The sequence below is a fragment of the Rhinopithecus bieti genome, unplaced genomic scaffold (assembly GCF_001698545.2).
Source record: "Rhinopithecus bieti isolate Rb0 unplaced genomic scaffold, ASM169854v2 scaffold_6547, whole genome shotgun sequence".
Lineage (NCBI taxonomy): Eukaryota > Metazoa > Chordata > Mammalia > Primates > Cercopithecidae > Rhinopithecus > Rhinopithecus bieti.
Genome location: NW_016805133.1, coordinates 376,044 through 401,586, shown reverse-complemented (window position 1 = coordinate 401,586; position 25,543 = coordinate 376,044). Strand labels below are relative to the sequence as shown.

The following is a 25,543-nucleotide window of genomic DNA, read 5'->3' as shown; positions in this document are numbered from 1 at the left end:
GCCAGGATGGTCTCGATCTCCTGACCTCGTGATCCGCCCGTCTCGGCCTCCCAAAGTGCTGGGATTACAGGCTTGAGCCACCGCGCCCGGCCCACAAAGCTTTTTTCTTATGTTTTCTTCCAGTAGTTTTATGACTTCAAGTCTTACATTTAAGTCTTTAGTCAATTTCGAGTTAATTTTTGTATACAGTGTGAGCTAAGGGCCCAATTACATTCTTCTGCATATGGATATACTATTTTCCCAATACCACTTATTGAAGAGACTGCTTTTTCCCCATTGTGTGTTCTTGTCACCTTTGTTAAAAATCAATTAAACGTAAACGTATGGGTTTATTTCTGGGCTCTTTATTTTGTTTCATGGGATTATATGTCTGTTTTTATGCCAGTACCATGCTGTTTTGATTACTATAGCTTTGTAGTGTATTTGGACATTGGGTATTTGATGCCTCCACCTTTGTTCTTTTTGCTCAGGATTGCTTTGACCTTTTGGAATCTTTTCTGTTTCCATATGAATTTAGAGTTCTTTTTTCAAATTTCTGTGGAAAATGCCATTGGAATTTCAATAGGAATTGCTTTGAGGATTGCATAAAAGAATCTGTAGCTTGCTTTGGATAGTATAGGCATTTTAACAATATTAATTCTTCCAATCCATGAACATGGAATATCTTTCCATTTATGTCAATCTTCTTTAATTTTCTGCATCTTGTTTTTGGTGTGTGTGAGTCAGGGCCTTATTCTGTCATCCATGTTGGAGTGCAGTGGCATGATCATGGCTCACTGTAGCCTCAATCTCCCTGAACTCAGGTGATCTTCCCTCCTCAGACTCTCGAGTAGCTAGGACTACAGTCACATGCTACCACACCTGGATAACTTTTTTATTTATTTTTTGTAGATACAGGGTTTCTCCATGCTTCACAAGCCAGTCTCAAACTCCTGGGCTCAAGCAATCAGCCCACTTAAGCCATGCAAAATGCTGGGATTACAGGTGTGAGCCACTGTGCCTGGCCTCATCAATGTTTTATAATTTTCAATGCACAGATCTTTCACCTCTATGGTTAAATTTATTCCTAAGTAGTTTTTTTTTTTTTTTTTTTTTTTTTTTTTTTTTTTTTTTGGATGCTATCGTAAATGAGATTGTTTCCTTGATTTCTTTTTCAGATAGTTCACTGTTAGTATATAGAGGTGCTACTGACTTTTGTATGTTAATTTTGTATTCTATAACTTTACTGAATTCATTTATTAGTTCTAACAGGTTTTTGGTGGAGTCTTCAGGGTTTTCTATATATCATATCATGTTATCTGCAGAGAAAGTTTTATTTCTTTTTCAGTTTGAATATTTCTATTTCCTTTCCTTGCCTCATTGCTCTGGGTAGGACTTCCAGTAACATGTTGAATGAAAGTAGCAAGGGTGGGCATCCTTGTCTCATTTCTGATCTTAGAGGAAAAGCTTTTGGCTTTTCACCATTGATTATGATATTAGCTGTGGCCCTGTCATACATGGCCTTTATTGTGTTGAGGTACAGGGGTCTCCTTTTTCTACTTTGATTTCTTGCTATCTGAATAAGCAAGCCAGAAGGGCAAGGGCAGGCTGAGAAAGGCAGGGTACAAAAGACAGCCAGATCTTCCTTTCTTGTTTCTGTGATGCTGGGAAGATGCAGAGGGTGAAATGGCCTCAGAGTTTGTTTTATTTGTTTGACTAAACCCTATTCTTAACCTCTTGTCCCACTCTCAATCCATTCTTATGTTAGAAACCTACTAACTTCTATGTTAGAATGAAAAGAGAGGCAGCTTCTCAAAGGGGCAAGGGGGAAACGAAGGACCTTATGCTATCAAGGGATTGTTCCCCAGTGTCATAGCCAACTTTTTGTTTGCTAAAGCAAGCCAGGCATATAGAGCAATTGTAGAGGCAGTGTTGGGATGATTGACCCTTGGACCTTACCCAGTCTCTGAGGACAAAAGCAGTGGTTGGGGTAGGGCTCCTGGTCCAGGTGCCTAGAAGTTCCTCAGGGCTTCTTATGGCCATCTGACAGGAGCCAGGAAATAGTGCCACTGGTTCCTAAGAGTGCCTGGTATCCCTGAGGACTTATCCAAAGTGAAGACAGAGCATTGTTTTTGGCCTTTTCTTTGGCTCCAGGAGAAAGTAGCTTACCTGAGAGACAAGTAGCTTGGACAGAGCTGCCCCTAGGTCTCTGGCAGCCCTGTTACATAGGGTTGGGTGATTAATAGCTCAAACATATAATTTGCAGGAAGCTCTGAGACAATGAGTGACTTGACAAAATTGGCAAGTTGATGGTGGAATCAGGACTAGAACCCATATCCTCCCTTTGACTCCTGGTCCAATACTCCTTCCAACATGCCTAGAGCCCCCTTGCCTTCCCAGCTGCATTACCTTCTTCTCTTCCAGTCCCCAGTTCTGCCAGGTACACACCCTCTGAACAGATCTTGAGCACTCTCATTATATTATGGGTTGAATTACGTACCCCCAAATTTATATGTTGAAGTCCTAAGCCTCCGTATCTTAGAATGTGACCTTATTTGGAAATAGGCTCATTGCAGCTATAATTAGTTAAGTTAGGATGAGGTCATACTGGAGTAGGGTGTGCCTCTAATCCAATATGACTGATGTCATTATAAAAAGGGAAAATGTGCAGACAGACACAACTAGAGGGAGAATACCATGTGAAGATGAAGACAGTGATCAGAATCATCTACAGGCCAGAGAACACCAAAGATTGCCAGCAGACAGCCAGAAGCTAGGAGAGAGACACAGAACAGATTCCTGCCTTGCAGCCCTCTGAAAGAACCAACGCTTTTGACAGATTTTGGACTTCTAGTCTCCAGAAGGTGGAGAGAACGGGTTTTTGTTGTCCTAATCCACCCAGATTGTGGTGTTTTGTTACAGCAGCCCTGACAAACTAACAGACTGTCTGAAAGGTTTCTGCACACCTTCCTGGCAGTAATTTCACAATGATCCACAGGATTACTCTACCTGACAAGGCCATGGCACAGTGGGGCCAAGCTTAATGGAAGATGACCCTTGGGCTTGGTCCTAAACCCCTCAGCACTTTAGCTGAGTACTTCTAGTTGACCTGCTGCTCCTCAAGGGCCTATCCAAGATTGCATACTCTGGTGATAATGGATTATTTTTTTTAAAAAATCATCTTTGGGCTGGGTGCGGTGGCTCACGCCTGTAATTCCAGCACTTTGGGAGGCTGAGGTGGGTGGATCACAAGGTCAGGAGATTGAGACCACCCTGGCTAACACAGTGAAACCCCATCTCTACTAAAATACAAAACAAAACACAAAACAAAACAAAATATCCGGGTGTGGTGGCGGGCGTCTGTAGTCCCAGCTACTCCAGAGGCTGAGGCAGGAGAATGGCGTGAACCCGGGAGGCGGAGCTTTCAGTGAGCAGAGATTGCACCACTGCACTCCAGCCTGTGCAACAGAGCGAGACTCTGTCTCAAAAAAAAAAAAAAAGAATCATCTCTGGCTGGGTGTGGTGGCTCACGCCTGTAATCCCAGCACTTTGGGAGGCTGAGGCAGGCAGATCACGAGGTCAGGAGTTCTAGACCAGCCTGGCTAGCATGGTGAAACGCCATCTCTACTAAAAATACAAAAATTAACCAGACGTGGTGGCGTGTGCCTGTAATCCCAACCACTTGGGAGACTGAGGCGGGAGAATCGCTTGACCCTGGGAGGCGGAGGTGCAGTGAGCCGAGATCACTCCACTGCACTCCAGCCTGGGCAACAGAGTAAGACTCTGTCTCAAAAACAAAAAAAAAAAGAAACAATCATCTGTAAAAGCGTGAGTCGCCAATGCTATAGGTAAAGCCATGTCAGCAGTAAGTTTTTTTTTTTTTTTGGAAATTAAGAAATAAGATCCTTGCATTTAGAATCTGCAAATATGCAGTATCTGAAATACTTGCTAATTGCTGAGGAATACACAAGATAGGTGTGTGTATGTGTGTGTAATATGTAATATACTGAGACATATATGTAATACATATACAGTATTTGCTTTACATGAAAACATATACACATGCATCCTGAATTTGATCTTTGCTTACCATTCTTTCTTAAAACATCTCAAATGTTTGTCATAAAAAGATACACTGTATTGTTTATATGCTCTGTCTTGGTTTAAAACTTTTCTTGGCTGGATTCTTTGGATCTTAGGAAAACGCTAAAAGGGTATCCAGATACACATATAAAAGTACTTACCAAGGAACATTTCAATAACAGATGCCTTCATAGTGAGAACAACAGTCCTCATGAATATCAGAATGACACCCTGGAGAGAAAGAAACAATAACATCATCATATTTCAGCCGGGGGTTCTGATTTGGATGCACAGAGTGTGTGGGGATGGGCTGCATCATTTTGCATTGCCCTCTGGAGTCTTAGGATTCCAGGCTACAGATTTCCATAAGCAGCACATAGAGATGGCAGTGGCTGGCCTTGCTGGTACCCAGAGATGCTATTTTCAGTTAGAAAGCCCATTCTGGCCACCAGCCTCCAATTCTTCAAATATTTGATGTTTACTTAGAACTGAAGAGGAAATAACTCTCCGATTTTGAGAATATGTCCAAGTAGTCTTCTTTATGAGAATATGTCCAAGTAGCCACATTTATGGCATTCAGAAAACATATTTAGATTACAATTATTAATACTTCACTATTCATTCGATAAATATTTATTAAACTCCTATTATATGGCTACATTTTGTTAGAAAGTGCTAAAAATTGAATTAAAAAACAATTCTCACCCTTGAAAGACTTACAGTTTAATATAGGTGGAAAAACATAAGTGGACACAAATAACCACGTTAAATTGCATAAGAGAATGTTAAGTCCTCATAAGAGAGTATAAGGGGAAATTTATAGAGCAGTGGTTCTCAAACTTTGCTGCGTGTTATTTAATAGTATCACCTGGGAGTTTAAAAAAATCCTGATGCCCAGGCTGTACCCCAGACCAATTGAATAAGCCTCTCTTGGGCTGGGAGTCTAGTTAATTAAGTTTTAACAACTTCTCAAGTAATTCCAACATGCAGCCAAGTTTGAGAACCAGTGGTTTTGAGTCGGGCTTCTTGAACTTTTTTTTTTTTTTTTTTTTTTGAGACATAGTCTCTGTCACCCAGGCTGGAGTGCAGTGGCACAATCTTGGCTCACTGCATACTTCGCCTCCTGGGTTTAAGCAATTCTGTGCCTCAGCCTTCCAAGTAGCTGGGATCACAGGCACGTGCCACCACGCCTGGCTAATTTTTGTATCTTTAGTAGAGACGGGGTTTCACCATCTTGGCCAGGTTGGTCTTGAACTCCTGACATCTTGATCTACCTGCCTGGGCCTCCCAAAGTGCTGGGATTACAGGCGTGAGCCCCTGAGCCCAGCTGGCTTGTGTATACTCATCACCTGGGGCTCTTGTTAAAGTGCAGGTTCTAATCCAGTAGGTACGGGTGGTGCTAGAGATTCCCCAAGGGCCGGAAAGTTTAGAAGGACAGAAATTACGGCAGCCATGGGAATAAGAGAAAGCCTCATAGAGATGGTAGCAACTGGGTCAACTTTGAAGAATGAACAGGCTTTGAACATGCAGAAACAGGAGAGAAGTGGCTCCAAGTAGGGGAACAGTGCCAACAGAGACCCAGACATTGGAGAGTGCAATAGATATGAAAATGCTGGTGATCTATAAGGGAGTTTCTCATCTTTCTCTTAAGGCTATGAGGAAACTGTCAAAGGTTTACTTGTACTACTATTAATTGAGTATATTCTGTGCATTCTGTATTGTTTTGAATCCACACAGTAAGTCACCATGATAGGTCTTATGATCCTCATTGAACAGATGAGGAAACTAAGGCATAGAGAAGTTAAATGTCATAACTGTGGTCCAAGGTGGTGAAAGGATTAGAATGGAGGTGAAAGTGGGTGGGAGGAATCTGCCCTGGGCACAGGCAATACGGGAGAAATTTGTAGAGAATGAAAAGACTTAAAGTTGGTCTGCTTTTTATTATCCTTATGAGCTAGCACTTTTAAACAATGTCAATGGTAGTAAAACACTCCTCCTCTCTGGGCAGATGTCTTCCACTATATCCCCCTCCCTCCAGTGCCACGGTTGTGTGGCCCAAAGCTGGCATTCATAACTCTACCCTCTGCTGTGTTCAGTGGTGTACTGGTTTAAAAAAAGATAGAGATAAAAGCCCTGATTTGCAGAGCTTGTCAATTTCTGTGGTAGCAAATCCTCCTACCGTGGCTGATTTTGAAGCCACCAAAGTGACATCACTGAATGGAGATCTAGAAAGAGATAAGCACAATCTAGTACTAGCTAGGCCCAATCTAAGCTTATAAACAATATTTGATACACTGCTATGCATATTTATTAATAAAAAGCAATTATTAGATTATGGGTTGAGATAGTATACAAGTACCCAATGCAATTAACTTAAAGTTGTTTAGTATATCAAAGCTTTATTACAAGCAATTAAATTAAGCAGCAAGAGTAACCCCAAACAGAACTGATCACTTTATTAATTTCTAACAACGACTGCAATGTGTTAAATTTCCCAATTAAGGTAGTTGGCCACTGGTTACGTCTTTAGCTTCAAAATAAAAACAAAACCATATGTACAATCTGTTTAGCAACTTGATGTTTAAGTAGCCAGATTATATTTAGGAAATAGTATGATAACAGGTAATTTTTTGTTTTTTATTAATTTGAGAAACTCCAGAACGATTTATGTATCTTCAAGCCTAAGTGTTTAACTTTCCTATTGGATAAATGCAGTATACCAAGTTGCCCTACTGGACCCACCTATGCAGCCCCATTAATTGACTGTTACCACTCAACATTGCAGATTTCATCCGAGTTATCCTTGACTTCTCTTTCTCTTTCTCTTACACCCCACACGCTCTCCACTCGCCAGTCCTGTTGGTGCTACATTCAAAGTCTATCCAGAAACTGACCATTTCTCAGCATCTCACCATTACCAATGCCATCTGTGGCAGCCTCTGCCCTGTCCCGCCTAGATTATTGCAATTAGCCTCATAACTAGGCAGTTCCCTTCTTCCTTTGTCCTCTGCAGTTCACAGAGCAGCCAGCATGATCCTATTCAAAGTCAGTCAGTCCATGGCATTTCTCGGCTTACACTCTACAGTGGCTCCCCGTCTTACTCAGAAGAAAAGCCTAAGTCTTTACAAGTGGCTCAGGACCCTACTTGATTTGGCCTCAGTCCACCCTTCTGTTCTCATTTCACACTATTCTCCTGCTCAATTAGTAATCTTCAGCCACACTGGCCTCTTGGCTGTTTCTGGAACACCTCTTACCTCAAGGTCTCTGCATTTGTTGTACCACCTTTTCCTCTGGCTGGATGCCATTTCCCCGGATAAGCACATGACTTGCTCCCTCATTTCTTTCAAATCTTTGCTTAAAAGTTACCTCTCATGAGACATTCCCTGGTTATCCAATTTAAAATCACAATTCCCCTCCCACCTCTCCCACCATCAACCGATATACCCAATCCGTTTCCTACTGTCTTTTTCTCCATTGACTTATCACTTCTGACATACTTTATACTCTATTTATTTTATTTTTTATGGAGTTCCCCACTATAATGCAAGCTCCACAGGGCAGGGATTTTTATTTGACTTTTTGAGTGCTCAGTAAATATGTGTTGAATCAATGTGAGTAATGAGGGCTCCCCTTTTCCCTAGGAATTTTTTTTTTTTTTTTTGAGACGGAGTCTCGCTCTGTCACCCAGGCTGGAGTGCAGTGGCCAGATCTCAGCTCACTACAAGCTCTGCCTCCCGGGTTCACGCCATTCTCCTGCCTTAGCCTCCCGAGTAGCTGGGACTACAGGCGCCCGCCACCTCGCCCGGCTAGTTTTTTGTATTTTCTAGTAGAGACGGGGTTTCACCGTGTTAGCCAGGATGGTCTCGATCTCCTGACCTCATGATCCGCCCGTCTCGGCCTCCCAAAGTGCTGGGATTACAGGCTTGAGCCACCGCACCCGGCCTTCCCTAGGAAATTTAAAGAGGAAACAAAACAAAGGGAAGACAATCTTATGAATACATTAGAAACGACTGTATTATACACTATATTTTATTTGTTTATTTATATATTTATTTATTGAGATGAAGTCTCGCTCTGTAGCCCAGGCTGGAGTGCAGTGGTGCAATTTCAGCTCACTGCAACCTCCACCTTCTGGGCTCAAGCAATTATCTGCCTCAGCCTCCCAAGTAGCTGGGATTACAGGTGCCTGCCACCACACCTGGCTAATTTTTATATTTTTAGTATAGATGGGGTTTCACCATGTTGGCCAGGCTGGTATTGAACTTCTGACTTCGTGATCCACCCTCCTCGGCCTCCCAAAGTGTTGGGATTACAGGTGAGAGCCACTGCCCCCGGCCAAATTATACACTTTAAATGGCATATTTTATGGTATGTGAATTATATCTCAATAAAAATTAATAAAGCAGTATTGATATTGATATTACTGCTAATCAACAAACAAACCCAAAGGGAAGGCGGAGAGCAGAGAGAAGTACTCTCAGATCTGTCCTACAACTTCAGAGTCGTGATGGACGTGACCTTTAGAAGCTGGAATGAACGGATAAAAACCAACAGGATTCCGGGAGATGCTCTAATCCCCGAGGAGATCTCACCCACGTGTTGGCTTATCAATAATGGAAACTGACCAGAATCACTCTAGTGTCTTAGAATACTTGAAGCTTATTTCTCACCACTGCAATTTCTACACTTGCTTGGTCTGTTTACTCAAGCACTTAAAATGTAAATGTGCCTTTTGAAATGTGTGAAAAAAAAAATCAAACCCTCTCTCAGCCATTGCCAAGGCTGAGCATGAGGACTTCCACCAGCACCATTAAGCAGTTTCTGCAGGTGGTCCAATGTCACAGAGCTGTGGGGCACATGGTAACACTGGAGCCCTAATTCCTCACGTGCCCACCCAGGTTCTAACAAAAACTGAACAATAGGGGCTTCCAAAAGAATGTGTTACTGATTCACAAATTTATGGATGTGCCATGAGATATAACATAAAGAATCCCAAATATGTACTTCTGATGAGGCAAATGACGCCTGGTTGTGAAAGAAGAGTATACATTAGTGTAAGTGGATTAGCACAACAAATTTCATTAGATCTCTCTTTCTGCCCAGAGTCAGAAGAGAGCAAGTTGGTAATAAATAATAATATTGCTTTATATTTATATAGTTTTTCACAGTGTTTTAAATAAAGTGACTTTGTGTGCATTTCTAGAGTTGCCTATTTTGTTCACTGTTCAGTTTCTAGAGCCTGGAATAGTGTTTGGTAGTGGGTACAACAATACACGTTTGTTGAGAAAATGGGTGAATACAAACTTGTTCTTCACAGTAAACTTGTGCAGGATGTGGAGTATGCACAATTCCCATTTTAAAGGTAAGGAAACTGAGGCCTGCAGTGGGTAAGTGACTTATTCAAGGTCACATACACAAAATCAAGCCTGGGTTTCATGGCTCCTGATCCTGCAGCCTTCTTTCTACCCCTTGTGTATAAGACAATCTGCAGTTTGCATCTTGTTAAGATTGAAAAAGCAAAATGGACTTTTCTTAAATCTCTGTATCAAAATGCTTGAGATTTACAGATAAGGGGCAAATTGCTCGTCAGTTAAAGGTGTATGAGAAGAATGCACTTTGTCAAATGTGGAGGAAGTGTAAAAAGGCAAAGAAAGCGGAAAGGAATTTAAGCAGGGAAAATAAAGACCACAGCGAGAAGAAGACACTTGATAATGTTCACCACTGGTGACCAGGAAGTGTGAAAATTAAAGCAAGTCCATTGGGAATTGAATGTGGCAATGTATGCAAAAGCAACTTGGAGAAAGAATGACTAAAATTGAAAAAATTCATATTATCAAGTGTTGGTGAGGAGTGGAGGACTGGAATAATTGCTAACACGAATGTAAAATGGTACAACTACTTTGGAAAGCAGTTTGGTGGTATCTCGAAAAGTTAAAAAACTGAGTATATATTCCCACCATATGTTGCAGCCATTTCACCCCTAGGCATTTTCCGAAGAGGAATGAAAGTATATGTCCATACAATGACTTCTGCATATATATTTTTAACAACTTTATTTCTCATAGCTCCAAATTGGGAAAGATGCAAAATCTATTAACAGATAAATGGATAAACACATTGTGGTTTATCCATACAATGGAATACTACTCAGCAATAAAAAGGAATGAACTATTGATACATAAAACAACAGGAATGAATCTCAAGATAATTATGTTAAGTGAAAGCAGTCAGACAGAAAAGAATACATTCTGTTCAATTTTACATTCATATCATTACATTGCATCTAGAAACTGTACTCTGTAGTAACAAAGAGCACATCAGTGGTATCCAGGAGCCTGAGGAGTGGGAGTGGAGAGTCCTGGAGACATAAGAGCAGAAGTAAGAGAGCAAAGGAACACATGAAAAAATTGGGGATGGATATGTTCATCATTTTGATGTGGTGATGGTTTCACAGTATTCATATGCCAAAACCTGTCAGACTCTATCCTTTAAATATATATATTCTTCATGCCTAGAGAGTGGGAGGAGTATTCACTAGAACCCAATAACAGTGGTTGTGTCAGGGAAAGAGAACTGGGTAAGTGGTGATCAGAGATGGGAAGGTGTCTTACCATTTTGTTCTATTTAAATCTTTACCCTGTGCATATATGTTAATAAATCCAATATTAGTAAAATATAAAAATGAAATAATGAAAAAACTCTTGAAATTGAAAGGGACACTTAAGAGGTATTGTAGTTATCATGATCACTTCCACCACCAAATTTAGCAGTGCTTCAATTAACATAAACCACGTAGAGTCCGAAGAGCTTCGTTATATGTGATCTGTTAGGAAGACTTAACATATACAATATTGATCTCAGATGGGAAGCTGCAGCAATCTCCTAACTCACTCTTGCTCCTTGCTCCAGGTCAATCTTTCTTTCAGTTGGAAAGGATCAGCTTCCTAAGGCACAGGTCTGATTGTGCATTCACCTGTTCAGAATTCTTCTTCATAGTCCACTCATTCTCTACAGAATAAAGCTCAAATTCCTCAGTGAGGCATCACAAACTCTTCATGAAATGGCTGCCTTCCCTTTCAACACCATCTCACTGCAATTCTCCTGAGTAATCCTCCCCTTTGACCCCAGCACACCTGGGCTTTTGGTCTTTTCTCCACACTCTACATGTCAGTACCTTGGCTCACATTCACATTATTGTTCTATCTGGATTACTTTACCAACCCTCACCACAAACCCATCCATCTTTCAAGCTTCAGCTCCTGGGCCACCTCTTCTACATAAATCGCCCTGATTTCCTAAAACCAAAATTCATCTTCTTTTGTGCATCCATTAATCATTCAAAAATAAAAGCATATGTACTATGTGCCAGGCAGAGAGAAACAAGATGCAGGTCCTGGCATCAAGTTGCTTTGAGTCTTCCTGCGGGAGACCGGCATGCATGCCTCATAACTAACATTTACTGAGCATATACTAAGTGTCAGTACTATATTAACTCATTTAATCTTCACAGCAACTCTATAGGTAGAGACTATTTCTTGCCTTCATTTTAGAGGTAAGGAATTGGAAGCATGCAGAGGTTACAGACTTTCCAAGGCTAGAAAGAAGAGGAGCTGGATTCAAACCAGACGTTCCAAGTCCAGAAGCTCTGCATTTCTCCCCTTGCCATAGCTGTTTCATAGTACGTGCACTTACTCCATCTTCATTCTAATTTAATTGACCTGAGTTTACATCGATATTGTTTTATTTATTTATTTAGCTTTGAGACAGAGTTTCGCTCTGTCACCCAGGCTGGAGTACAGTGGCGTGATCTGGGCTCGCTGCAGCCTCCACCTCCTGATTTCAAGCAATTCTCCTGCGTCAGCCTCCCAAGTAGCTGGGATTACAGGCGTCCGCCACCACACCTGGCTAATTTTTGTATTTTTAGTAGAGATGAGGTTTCACCATGTTGATCAGGCTGGACTCGAACTTCTGACTTCAGGTGATCTGCCTGCCTTGGCCTCCCAAAGTGCTGAGATTACAGGCGTGAGTCACTGTGCCTGGCCTGATACTGTTTTAAAGCTTTCCAAGTGACTCTACTGTGCAGACAGCACTGGGAACCTCTGCTACTGGGAATGCAGTGATGGCAAAAGGGTGGATGGGCACATAGGCCTGAAATGTGGGAATTGGGAGGGGCTTGAATTTATTTAATTGGCATGTTGGAAAACAATGAATGAGTGAACAGGAAAGGACAGGACCTAGCGACAGTGGAGCTTCAGAACTAGGAGTTGCTCAGCAAGGCTGAGAGAGGAATCAGACTGTCAGAGAGGGATGAAGGGCCATGTCAGCCTTGAATGTCACGCCTAAAGAATGTGGAACTGATCCTTTAGGCAACAGGGAGACATGGAAGGCTTAAAATTATTTTGCATTCATCATTTTAATAAGCCCCTAGAGGCTTACTTGAGCCATTCGCTTAGAAAAAATTCTGCTCTAGTAGACATGTAGGATTTATGTAATGTTGGTGTTTGTCTGAACTACAATGCTACATGGGGGAGCACCCAACCATACTCTTTGTCCATGAGGCAGAAAGAGCCAGTATCCATCTGGAAACATTTACTAGTTATAAGAGGCTGTGCTGTGTTTCCAAAATGCCAAAAATCCCTTGAGGACAGACATCTCTGAATGGGGTGAGGCCACATCTGCAGCCTTGCTTTTTTCATCTCTGCCTGACCGTAAAGCCTCCTCCGCTTGTCAATGGATGTGGGTTGATCTGGTGAGGACAGGAAAAGGAAGCTGGCACTAGATGGGGAGTGGGGAGGTCCTTTACAATGTGGTGGTGGCCTCTATCTGTACATAAACCTTCATACAGATGTATCCCTCTGGCCGAGGTCCGAAACACTGCATTTCATGTTGCCACAACACCAGCGGCCACCTTGGAATCATCATTACAACTCCCCAGGATTCTGTGAGAGAGAGTGCCAGAGGGGACAGTAGTTTTTCTTTCTTTCTTGAGTTTTCTTCTCTTCCCAATTCTTCTTTACTTCCTTTTTTTTTTAATCCTAAAGAAATTCCGGCAGAAAATGTGAGCCAAATAGGTAAGGAAGAGGAAATTTTGTGTTTTCTCAATATGTTGGTTCCTAAGAATGCACAAGGCTATTGAAGATGTGCTCTGAGTCAGGCTACGTGGACTGGATGGACACTGTTGGTGGCCTACGCAGAGCATCGTTTTCCCCTTCCTCCTTCCTAACAGAATCCCAACTTGGTAAAGGAAATCAGTGCAGCCAGGCCACTGAGAGGAAGCAGGTCCATCTGCAGCTCCCAGGCAGATCTCAATTTGGGGCCTAAGGCAAGGATGGTTAGACACGCCCCCTTGCTGGCAACTGCTCCAGGCTTGGGCCCATCAGCAACAGGCCCTTACCAGGTGATCATACTAGCTACTAGTCCAGGTGGGCTGTGTCCTGGGTTGTAACAGACAGAATGGAAGGACTTGAAGCCTATGTTTTTTGGGGAGAGGGTGGTTATCTTGTTGGAAATGAACAAGGAAGCAGGTTGTTGGGAGTCTGCTGGCTGCCATCTTGTGACCACGAGAAAAGTCCAGCAGAGGAAAATCCTAACTCAAGGCGAGGAGGGCAGCCAGGCAAATCACAGAGAGATGAGTCAGAGCTATGATTTGTCTTGTGCCTGGGGACTGGGCCTTCCCCTGGACTGTCTGTTATGTGAGATAATACATTTCCCTTGCACTCGGCTGGCAGCTGAAAGATTATTCCTAACTGCTACCTAACTCGCAGTGGCTATCCATACCGTGGTTTTAACTGCAGAAGGCTGTAATAACAGGAGTTTATACCAGAGTCTGCAGAGAGTTTTCTCACTAAACTGTTTTCTCATTTGAACCACCGAAGAGCCCCTTGAGGAGGCGAAATGGACATTGGAATTCCTGTAATTCAGAGCAGGGAAGTGACTTGGCCAAAGTCACACAGCCCAGATCTCCAACTTCATATTGCGCTCTTTCTATCCTGCCAACTCCTCGCATGGTTGTCACTGTAAGTTTCAAATGATTCCATGATTTGTTCTATAATACTGTAATAAAATAAAAACGCCACTCTTCATTTGCATAGCACTCTTCACTTTTCAAAGCCTGGTTACATCTACAACTGAAGCAGCTCAATTATTATTGTCAGATGCAGAGATGGCAGTCACTGAAATGTAAATGACTCAGCTGGTCAAAAGCTTGTGATCTAGCAAAAAAAAAAAAATAACTGAAGCCAATCGAGGTCTCCCTTGGGATTTTGGGATTGGGATTCTGAAAACTTCAGAAGCTGTGAGTGCCAAGCTACAGGCCATGTGGGGCCCTGAATAAGATGTATAAGAGGACGGCGGAAAGAGATGGAGAGAATAAGTATGTGGCCCTGGGAGGAGCAGGAGGAGAAGATCCCTTCATTTCTCACCGCTTTCCAGGTCCCATTTCCAGTCTGAAGAAGGTCCAGCTCGCTCTGTCTCCTGTGCATGATATTGATGTTTTTGGGCCTTTGACTTGAGCCAGTTTAAGTTGGCTTCTGTTTCCTGCAGCTTTGATTAAAACCCTTTTCATATTTATTGTTCTAGTTATGTCCTGTTCCCCTGAAATGATTAGTAGTAAAACGAAAACACTCAAAATGAAAAGGACATACGTGCTTGTCTTTTGGTAACATCAAAGCAGAGGGTCCCTAGAGAGGCTATCTTCAACCCTGCAACCAAGCTCTGGGAAGAAGTGTGGCAAGAAATCCTGTGAGCTGTCACAGCCACTGAGAAGGTCTGGGATGCTCAGGAAACAAAAAATGGAAGTGGGTGACCTTGAAACCATGCTGTCACAATGTTGCTGTAGAGTTTCCTCGTATATTTTTGACAGTAGTTCGCAACCAGAGGTGATTTGGTCCCACAGGAGACATAGAATAGTGTTTGGAGACTTTTTGGGTTGTCACAACTTTGACAAGAGAGGGGGATGCTGCTGGCACCTAGTGGGTGGAGGCCAGAATAGAGATACTGCTGACCATCCTGCAATGCCCAGGACAGCCTCCACAACAAAGAAGTACTCAGCCCCACAGGCCAATAGTGCCAGGGCCAAGAAACTGATTTATGAGAATGTTTATTTCTCGATGTATTCATGAGAATGTGATGCTTACTGACATTCCAATCTAGGAACTTCCCATAAATATTCTATGTACTTTTGTGATGACTAGAATGTGTATCCCCTTCTCCAGGATCACCCTTCACCACCAACAGTCAGAGAAAATCCTACAGCAAACATGTTTCCTCACAGGCAGTTGGGTGGGGTTAAAGACCTCATCCGTGTATACAACTGATGTAGGCCTGTGCCATTAGGTTCATTGATCCATGTGGCATGTTTCTACATGTCGGAAAACCAAAAAGGCAAAGCCATTTTTGGTCGTGTGTTTCAGACCGTTATTTTGTACTGCGTTAGGAACCTGACATATGGTAATGCTTACCACATCCACAAAGGCTTCGACCAATGGTGATTTCTAGAGAGACTACAAACAGTAATTACATTTCTGAAGTGGTAGTTTAGATCTTATATTGCCAGTGGGAAAAAATACTAGTTTGCAGGCATGCCCCAAATGAGCTCTAAAGAAACCCTTCCAAGAGTTATTTATCCTGTGTAATGGAAAGGGGCACGAGCATCAGTAAATCTAAAGGAAAGAGGCTAGGACCTCAAAAAGACGAGGCGGGCCGTGATTGCTCCTCCTAGTTACCCTGGAAACCATGAGTGGTTTAAAGATTCTGATGAAGCTTTGGAAGATGAGTTTCTCTCATCACAAACTTCTTTGCCTAATGTGTTTGACACTGTGGATTAGACTTGCCTCCTCCCAGTTCTTCCCTTTGGGCTTTGAGGTTTGTAGTTGCCAAGGGGCTGTCTACTGTGAATTTGGAGCTGGGTGTTTGTTTCTGCTCAACTATCATCCCTAGAGCCTAGACTAGCCTGAATACTCTGTGCTTTTTGGTCTGCCTTCAATTCTGAAGCACAGAAAAACATTCTCAGGTCTGGCAAAACTTTCCAGCTGAGATAGGAAGGAAGATGAGGGTGTGTCTGCAAGATCCACACCCTCCCCTCTGCTGCTCAGTAGAGAATGGGCTCCTCTCAGATGACAGGGTTCTGAGAGGCAGATGTGGGGCTGCCTCTCAGAAGCACATTTTTGAATCCCAGCAACCAGAGACCTGGGTGAAATGGAGGGTGTGGAGGACAGTGTCATTGGCTCAGGAATTCAGGGCTGTGGAGAATTAAGCCTCAGGAATTTCCAGGGACCAGTAGAAACAGAGTCATTTAGAAGCAGGAGACCCAGCTCTCCAAAGGCAGCCACCAAATGTCCTACTTCAGAGGCCTTCCTGGGAACAACCCCAGCTCTGAAGGAGCCCTCAGACTCTCCTGCAGGGCCCCCTGACTATTTTGGCCTGGATATATATAGTGGCCTGTTAAATGAGATAGGATTGATCCCTTTGCTCTTCTTCCTGGGAAGTTTTACAAGTGTAGAGTTCATGCCCATAGTAGTAACTATCGTTTACTAAATGTTTCCTATTTGCTGCACACGGTACACAGGTGATTTTACTTGTCATGGTGATCCTATTGGGTAAGGACTATTGCACCCATTCATCAGAGCAGGAAATTGAGGCTTAAAGAGCTTTAATAAACCGCCCAAGCTGGCTGGGAGTGGTGGCTCACGCCTGTAATCCGAGCACTTTGGGAGGCCGAGGTGGGTGGATCACCTGAGGTCAGGAGTTCGAGACCAGCTTAGCCAACATGGTGAAACCACATCTCTACTAAAAATACAAAAATTAGCTGGGCATGGCGGCATGCACCTGTAATCCCAGTTACTCTGGAGACTGAGGCAGGAGAATCAATCAAACCTGGGAGGCAGAAGTTGCAGTGAGCCGAGATCGTGCCACTGTACTCCAACCTGGCGACACAGCAAGACTCAAACAAACAAAAAACATAAAACCACCCAAACAAAAAAACCTGCCGAAGCTTATAGAATAAATGTATAGCAGAACCAGAATTCTATCCCAAACCTCAAACACTTAACTCCATTTAACATCAAATTTCCCCATTGTACAAGATGGTTTTATCTTCCTTTTTACCTTGATGCCAATATCCCAGGCTTTTTGAGACACTTGGCTGACAATTGTTAAAACACATGCTATAAAGTACATACCTTGTATAATAAAGTGGTCTTAGTTACAAGGTTAAGCGATTTTTCAAGAGTCCTATTTGAGCCTGAACTCACTCACACCTCTGTCTCACACACAAATGTTATTTAGGGTAAAATGATGCACCAGGCATATTTTTAAGTGTAACCAGGCATAACACACCCATCTAAGTCAACATTTGAGTGTATTGTAATTGACTGTGTAATGGGATGTTAAAATAAGATGATCCTTTTGTCTTAGTTTCGGTTGAGGCCTCAAGACAATAGAAGGCAACCACTTCCATGTTCCAAAGTGGTATCTTTGAAGCTCCTCTCACTAGTGCCTGAAGTGGGGGGCGGAGGGGGCAGGTAGGGGAGCCACCTGCTCCTCTTCTGCATTTGGGTAGGGGGAAGAGGAGGGAAAATGCCTACAACTTGTCTTTAAGAAATTTTTGCTTTCTGGTCCCCGATTACCTCTCTCAGTTTCTACAACCTCTTGCCTGGAGAAGTCATCAGCCAGGGATCTTGGTTCTCAATCACTTCCTTTGAAAAGCCAGCTTGGATGCCCAGTAACCCAATTTGAAGTGGCTGAGTAGTTGTGTCTCTGGGGCTGATGTCTGCCTCCGTGGACTTAGTGTCTGTCCCATGATTAAGTCCTCCATAGGAGAGGGGAAGAGCTTGTGGCGATTAGAACTCTCTGTGTGACAGAGTCAGCCTGGGGTTGTTTTTGCTCCGGCCTGAGTCGGATGCATGGAGGGCTGAGGAGCCTATGCAGAAAGCAGCCAGACAGAGCTTACCAGTTGCCCAAGGGCTGAGGGAGGAACTGTAAACCCCCAGCCAGAACGGATTTATTTCACAACATCTACGGAACTACATGTGAGGAATCCCCAAGGCAGTAGGGGAGGGAATCCTCACAGCACCCATAGACATGCCCTATGGGAACAAGAAGCAGCTGAAAACCCTGGAGAAGCTCAGGGAACCTGGATGCTAGTTCATAACAGTACCAACTAGTGAGGCCTGTCCCTGCCTCTCACCTTACCTCCCTGTGTCCACTTCAACTCTGGATATGAAGAGACTACCGTTAGTGGCCAAGGGGAAGAGAGGTAAAGGTGCAAGGCAGAGAAAGAAAATTCAATCATGCCCCCTGTCCACTGCAGAAAGCAAGCCTGGATGTGGAGGATAAGACTTTAAGCTTTGAATATCATTTTTACATTTTTAAGGATTATCTAGTATTACATACATGTTAATGACTGAACTGAGATTGTTTGGGAGTGGAATATGAGCAAGGTCTTTTTCAAAAAAAAAAAAAATCCTCTTGAGCGTGGCCTGACAGATTTCATCCAGAGCAGAGGCAAGAACTGCCCCCCAGACAGTGTGTGAGTGAGTGGTAGGCAGTGTCTGGGGGGAATTGAGGCATGCGAGGATGGCGCCCTCTGTGTCTGCTTGTCCAAAGCACACCCTTGGGCTCCCCTTTCCTGCTCCTTCAGCTTGCTGCAGACACACTGGCCTCCCAAGCCCAGTTCCACTCAGGGCTATTCATTTGCTTTTCCCTCTGCCTGGAATGCTCTTCCTTCAGGGACCCGCATAGGTTGCCTCCTGGCTTCCTTCATCTCTCTGTTTAACATTCACCAAATCATGCAATGCAAATTATCACCTGCACTGCTCTCTGCATCCTACTTTGCTACTTATGTTTTTCACAGCCCATTATCACCATCAGGCATCTTACTGTATTTGTTTATTGTGTGCCCCCAGATTAGGAAAATGGACGTAATTTTGTTCACTCTTCTTCCCAAGCACATGGGATTGGGAATAGCACATGGAGGTGGCCCAATAAATATTTGCTCCTGCTATTGTTGAATGTTATCGCTCTTCCCCCAAATTCTTTTTGCCTTTTGGAGTGCAGATTTACTCACTATGTTGTATAAACACGGCCAGTCTGGGCAAGTTAACTTGCACCTTTATGTCCAAAGCATGTTTTCTGTCTGGAACACAAAGAAGCCTGGTGGAGGGAATTCACATAGCATTAAGATGCCAGTGACCTGATCCCTTGGAAACTATATGTAAGTTTCCCCCGAGGGCATAGGTATATATTTTTTTCTTTTTGAATAAGAGAAGAAAGAATGTGGTAACAGAATGCCTTCTCACTATAGCCTGAAGGGTGATTTTTATGAATTTTACCACACGTCCATGCAGAAGTTTAGCCTTTCTCAAACTGAAGGAAAGAATTTGAGAAATGCTTACTAGAGTCTTGTCAATGTAGAGACCCTTATCAGGGAAAGTGATTTGCTGAAGTAGTTTGAGTCACAAGGAAGCGTGATTCTTTCTGCGACAAGCTGCTGAGTTAACCTTCCAGTGAAGATAAAGGAAAGGTTTTGGAGACTGGCTACACAGAGGGTTTCATGATGGAGTTTCCTCAGCCTTTCCTCCTCTCACATCGCCTGACTCCCCCCAGTCAGCTTTTCCCCATCCACCCAAAAAAGAGATTATCCAACAATGACAGAAATAAAAGCCGTCTTCTCCTGACAAACCTTTCCCTGTGAGTTCCTTGTCTCCACGCCTCTCCATTATTATTACTAAGGTGTCTCTACCTGCAAGGAGGAACATTTTTTTTTCTTAAAGAAATTTCACTTGACTTGAGAACTATGTTTTCAGGGATGGCAAAGACTAATCTGGTGCTGTCGCAGAAAAACCAGGACCAGGTGTAATTGTTGCCTGGCAGGTTAAAAGTATGACTTTGGAAGTAGACCTCTTGGATTTGAAACTGAGCTCCATCCCTTACTAGCTGTGTGGCTTCGGACAACTTACTCAAATTATCAGTGCCTTCGTTTTTTTCATCTGTATAATGGCGATGGTAAGAGCCCCCCTCATATGTTTGCTGTTAGGGTTAAATGACTTAATATGGCTGGGCGCGGTGGCTCACACTTGTAATCCCGGCACTTTGGGAGGCCAAGGTGGGCAGATCACGAGGTCAGGAGATCGAGACTATCCTGGCTAACACGGTGAAACCCCATCTCTACTAAAAATACAAAAAATTAGCCAGTCGTGGTGGCGGGCGCCTGTAGTCCCAGCTACTCGGGAGGCTGAGGCAGGAGAATGGCGTGAACCCGGGAGGCGGAGCTTGCAGTGAGCAGAGATCGCACCACAGCACTCCAGCCTGGGCGACAGAGCGAGACTTCGCCTCAAAAAAAAAAAAAAAAGACTTAATATATGAAAAGGGCTTGAACAGTGGGTGGCACATAAGAATAGCTCTGTAAGTGTTAGCAGTTATTATTATTATTATTTAATTGAGATAGGGTCTTGCTCTGTTGCCCAGGCTGGAGTGCATGCTCATAGCTCATTGCAATCTCGAATGCCTGGGCTCAAGTTATCTTCCTGCCTCAGCCTCTTTACTAGTTGGGACTACAGGCAGCATAGCCATGCCTGGCTAACTTTTTAATTTTTAGTAGGGGCAAGGTCTCACTATGTTGCCTGGGCTGGTCTCAAACTCCTGGCCTCAAGCGATTCTCCTGCCTCAGCCACCCAAAGTGTTGGGTTCACAGGTATGAGCCACCACACCTGGCCTATTATTGTTGTTGGGGTGATGGTTAATCATTATAACATCACCACCACCACCACCACCACCATCACCGTCATCATCACCACCACCATCTTGCAAAATGCTATGTGTGTTTGAGGGCCAGGAATTTCACTGTCTTCTGCAAACCACAGGGAGATACATTTTAAGACAGTGAGAGGGAAACCTTTTGAGATTTCTCAGATTACAACCATCACAGAAGTTGCCTCTTTCATTTATTATTTATTGATTGACTAGCTCAGATCCCCTGGATAAAGAGATGGCAACTAGTTTCTAATGATTATATTAATATCACATAATTCCGTGAATCTATTTGCTAAACGTATCCAATGAGTTAATGTGTAAAAGTCTGAACATTATTACAAATGATTTGTTTCACAGCTGATCTGATTTCTTTATTATAGTCACATATAATTTTTAAAAATTTATTAACATTTGGGTGCTGACAGGGTGCCAGGCACTGATCAAACCTCTTTGCCATAGCTCTGTGGAGTAGGCAGTAATAACAGACCCCTTTTATAGATGAGAAAACTGAGGCCAAGAGACTTTAAGTAACTTGCCAACATTAACACATTTAAAAAGTAGCACAGCTTCCTGCCTAACACCCACAGGACCCATAGCACAGGAAGGGCCATTTTTGCCTTGACCTCACATGTAAGGCTTTAAATTAAGGCATTTGACATTCTTTCCACATGGGGTTATACTGACAGTCACAGAAATACAGCAGAAAATGGAAAAAAGTCTTTCTTTTTTTTTTTTTCACACAATTTGGACCCACAGTCTCCAGTACGCTATGTATATGTGTATGCATTTATACACATATATATAATCTCCTCTAATTGTCTTGTGAAGAATATGGAGACTTGTATATGTGTATATATATGTATATGTGTATGTGTATGTATATATACATAATCTCCTCTAATTGTCTTGTGAAGAATATAATTATGGTAAATTTCATTTTTGTATACATGAAAGTCTCTGGTTAGGTAAACATGCATATTTAAAATATACCATAAGTTTCATAGCCCTGTTTCGATACTTCTTCATTTAGCAATGTACAGAGAGTCTCAACAATGAAATTTTCCTGGCCACGTTTTGACATTGGAGAGGTCCCAGTGCATAGAACCATAGGATTGAGAGGGAAAATTGGAGATTATCTTGTCTAACTTCTTCATTTCGTATGTGATGAAATAGAGATGGAGACGTTGAGTAACCTCTCCAAGGCAGCACAGCTAAATGCCCTTCTACTGACAGACAGACCCATGTGTTCTGTCTTGTCCCCACTGCTGCTGACACTTGGCTCACACCTCCAAGTGTGAGCAAGGAGAGGGGAAGCTGCACATGTGGGCATAGCTTCATGGGAACATGTTGGGGGCCAGGAAGTTTTTATTACATAAATGCTTTCTAAAGTAATCTTTTTTTTAAAAAAAGTGAGGAATAAAAGATTACATTTTCTTTCTCTTTCTCTCAATCTCTCTCTCTCTCTCTCTCTCTCTCTTTCTTTCTTTCTTAAACTGAGTCTCACTTTGTTGCCTAGACTGGAGTGCAGTGGTATGATCTTGGCTCACTGCAACCTCCGCCTCCCGGGCTCAAGTGATTGTCCCACCTCAGCCTCCCGAGTAGCTGTGATTACAGGCATGCGCCACCATGCCTGGCTAATTTTTGTATTTTTAGTAGAGATGGGGTTTCACCATGTTGGCCAGGCTGGTCTTGAACTCCTGCCCTCAGATGATCCACCCACTTTGGCCTTCCAAAGTGCTGGAATTACAGGGGTGAGCCACTGCGCCAGGCCAAGATTACATTGTTACAGAAGTTTTGACATTTCAAAACTCCTTGGGAGCTGAGAATCACTATTGACCCTTGTGGCTGCCCTGGGAGGGAGGGTGTACAGGCATTGCTATTACTGTTTTTCAAAGAGGGAAACAAAAGTCGAGAACTGTTATATACCTTTTCCAAGGTAATAGGTAGTGGCAGAGCTGTTACTATAATTTAGGACTCCTGGCTTGGCGCATGCACTGAACCATACTGCTTTCCTGTATTCAATGTGTCTTATAGGAATCACAGCTGAGAATAGCACAAGCATTTTTGTTCTCATGATGCTATTCATAAACCATTCTCAAAGCTCATGTATTTTCTCTGAAAGAAACTATTCTTCATGTGATCAGTAACTTGGTGGAAAAGACATATCTTCTTAACAATATTCATGAAGTAAACACTTTTAGGACAGATATTAAGCATTTCCAATCTTCCTAAGGATTTTTTTTTTTTTTTTAGTGGTGAACCATAAGATATATTTAAATGAAGCTTAGTCTGGGAAACCAGCATATTGCAATAAAAAATGCAAGTCCTTGCAATCTTGTAATTATTTATCTGGAGCTTTTTGTACAAAAGAGGGTATTTTAATTCAATAAATAAAAGATAGCACTTCCAGCTTTCCTACCAGCACTAGCTACCACTTCAGCTAACACACACAGAAAGAAAATACACAAACAGTGTTTGATCCTGCTTTGCTTCAGGGTGTTTTCATCTTTCAAGAGACCAAGGGAAAACAACCTCAGAACTTTACCACCAAAACTTCCAAATTTATTGCAGCACAACATAATGGCAAAATACTATTTTCTTAGCACACACAATTTTGAGCAACCACCATGGCCAAGAATGCTTGGTTTTATTTTTACAATAAGTCCAAAGAAAAATTTTAACTCCACTCTTGATTTAGGAATGGCAAAGATGCTGTGGGTTGTTCAGAGCAAAGTATCATGTCTGATTATTCAGTCTTATCCTCTCTCTTTAACCTGTGCTTCAGGCGTTTATTTCATGTTTATACTAGTTGGACACAAATCATACTTAAAAGAGATTTCATATCCTGTCTTCCTGTGAAAAGCTGAGCTACAATGGCAGACTTAACAATGCCAGCCCCTTCTTGGGCTTATCAGTAACAGAAGCATTCAGCCTAAGAAAACACTTTAAGTGTAAACAAGACTCAGAATTGCACATCTAGCTACATTCCACTGAAATCTGCCTGAATAGAGAGAAGTAGAGATCCCCGCGAAATAGTTTCTCTTTTAAGTTAACACCAGTGTGTCCATTTCTCATACTGCTATTCACACATCTTTGTAAGAAACTTGCTATATTGCTATTACATTCCATATATTCCAAGCAAAGTTTTTAAAAAAGCAAGATAATAGTGACTTAAATTACTTTAAAATTATACACAAATGTCATACTTTTCAACTTATTTGTAACCATAATTAAATTGGTTTAAAGAAACAGTAAAAATCTTGTTATAATGTTAATATCAATGCAGTTTATTTAGAATTGATAAATATATATGTATATTACTAGTTGTTTACAAGGATGCCAAGTACCACCCACTCTCATCTCAACTCTCTTGAAACTGAAATTTGTACAGGCTGCTTACTTGGTCAAGGTTTATATTGTAGTTTCTTAAAGAAAAATACATTTCAATAATAATGAATGGAAAGTAACTGTAAACACAGCTTAGAAATTCATCAGACATACCTTGTTTGAAGAAAGCAATTTTTTTTTCAAAAATTTTTCACCACACAGAATGAATATTCTTTTTCCTTTAGGCTTTTCTGCATCACAAATCCCATCCAAATTATTCTAAGGAAGAAACAGGGAGAGGTCCAAAAACCTTTTCTCTTCTTCTCAGAGGAGCTGATCAAACAGTCCCATCAACCTCTCAGTACTTTGAAAAACACATTTCACACCCCCCTGACACACACATACACACACACACACGCTCACACATACTGCTTCTCACACTGGTTTTAGTGCTGAATTAGGCGGTCCTCTTTCAAATTTCCACTCCCACTGCTTTTTTTTTTTTTTTTTTTTGGTAAGGATTTCTAAATATTCTTTTGTAGCCCAAAGCACAGATTTTCAGTAAGCAAATTCTACAATTTGACATTCTAAAAAGTAGAGGAAGACCACTTAGATAAAAATGGAAAGTAAAAGATATGTTTCAAAAATTACTTCAGCAGGGGCAATTAAATTTTTTCTTTCTCTTTCAAAAGCTAGTGAACAGCTGAACTGAACTGCACAAAGAAGGAAAACCGTGCAAACACTCCCAAACTTATTCTACTGGACTCCCACTTTTGAACTGAAAATACTTACTTTTTCCTACATATTAATGCTATTTTTTTGTTTTGTTTTGCTTCAGTCCTTTCTGCGTTTTGGCAAGTTTTATGAAATGACTCAATTATATGCTGGTAGTTACAGGACACAAGATAATCATAGTGGGAAGCAAAACCTGACTCATGTTTCAAAAAAGTACTGATGAATAATCTCACATGAAATCTGCCAGTTTTAGTTATTATATATTAGTGTCATCAGTGAAATCTAAGAGATTCAGATTCAACATGTGTATTAACGTATCACAGCACTAAAAAAAAATCAGACCAAAAAAAAAGTACATCTGGCAGATCTTGAGATTCCAAAGTCCATCAGCGTGGCAGAGCATCTTTTTTCAAGCACAGGAGAAGGTAGCAAAGAGCCATTCCTCCTCCTGCTGGGGAGTGTGCACTCACGCAGCTAGGGAGGAGAACCTTCTTCCATTCGAGAAGCCTCCTGTCCTCATCTGTTGGCCTTGGAACTGCTCCTTTTTTAAGATCATTGTTTGACAGACCTTGTGCTCCAATGCCAAGTTATACATGGGTTGGTTGCTGGAACGTCTTCATTGGCTATATAAAATGTAGCCAAGAAGATAGGCTCTCACAGTAAGAAGTCT

At 42.2% G+C, this 25,543-nt stretch overlaps 1 protein-coding gene across 2 annotated transcripts in view; it reads right to left on the bottom strand.

Moving 5' to 3' along the window:
• The window catches only part of VIT (vitrin), a 127,885-nt gene extending 103,288 nt beyond the window's left edge, over nucleotides 1-24,597 (bottom strand). For both annotated transcript variants that reach the window (XM_017871286.1, XM_017871287.1), the window contains exons 1-2: nucleotides 24,313-24,597; nucleotides 4,224-4,293 (exon numbers count right to left, since the gene is read on the bottom strand). In XM_017871286.1, coding sequence (XP_017726775.1) covers nucleotides 4,224-4,275 — 52 coding nt within the window. In that variant the 5' untranslated portion in view covers nucleotides 4,276-4,293; nucleotides 24,313-24,597. The remainder of the gene's footprint in view (nucleotides 1-4,223; nucleotides 4,294-24,312) is intronic.
• Between the last annotated feature and the right edge of the window lie 946 nt (nucleotides 24,598-25,543).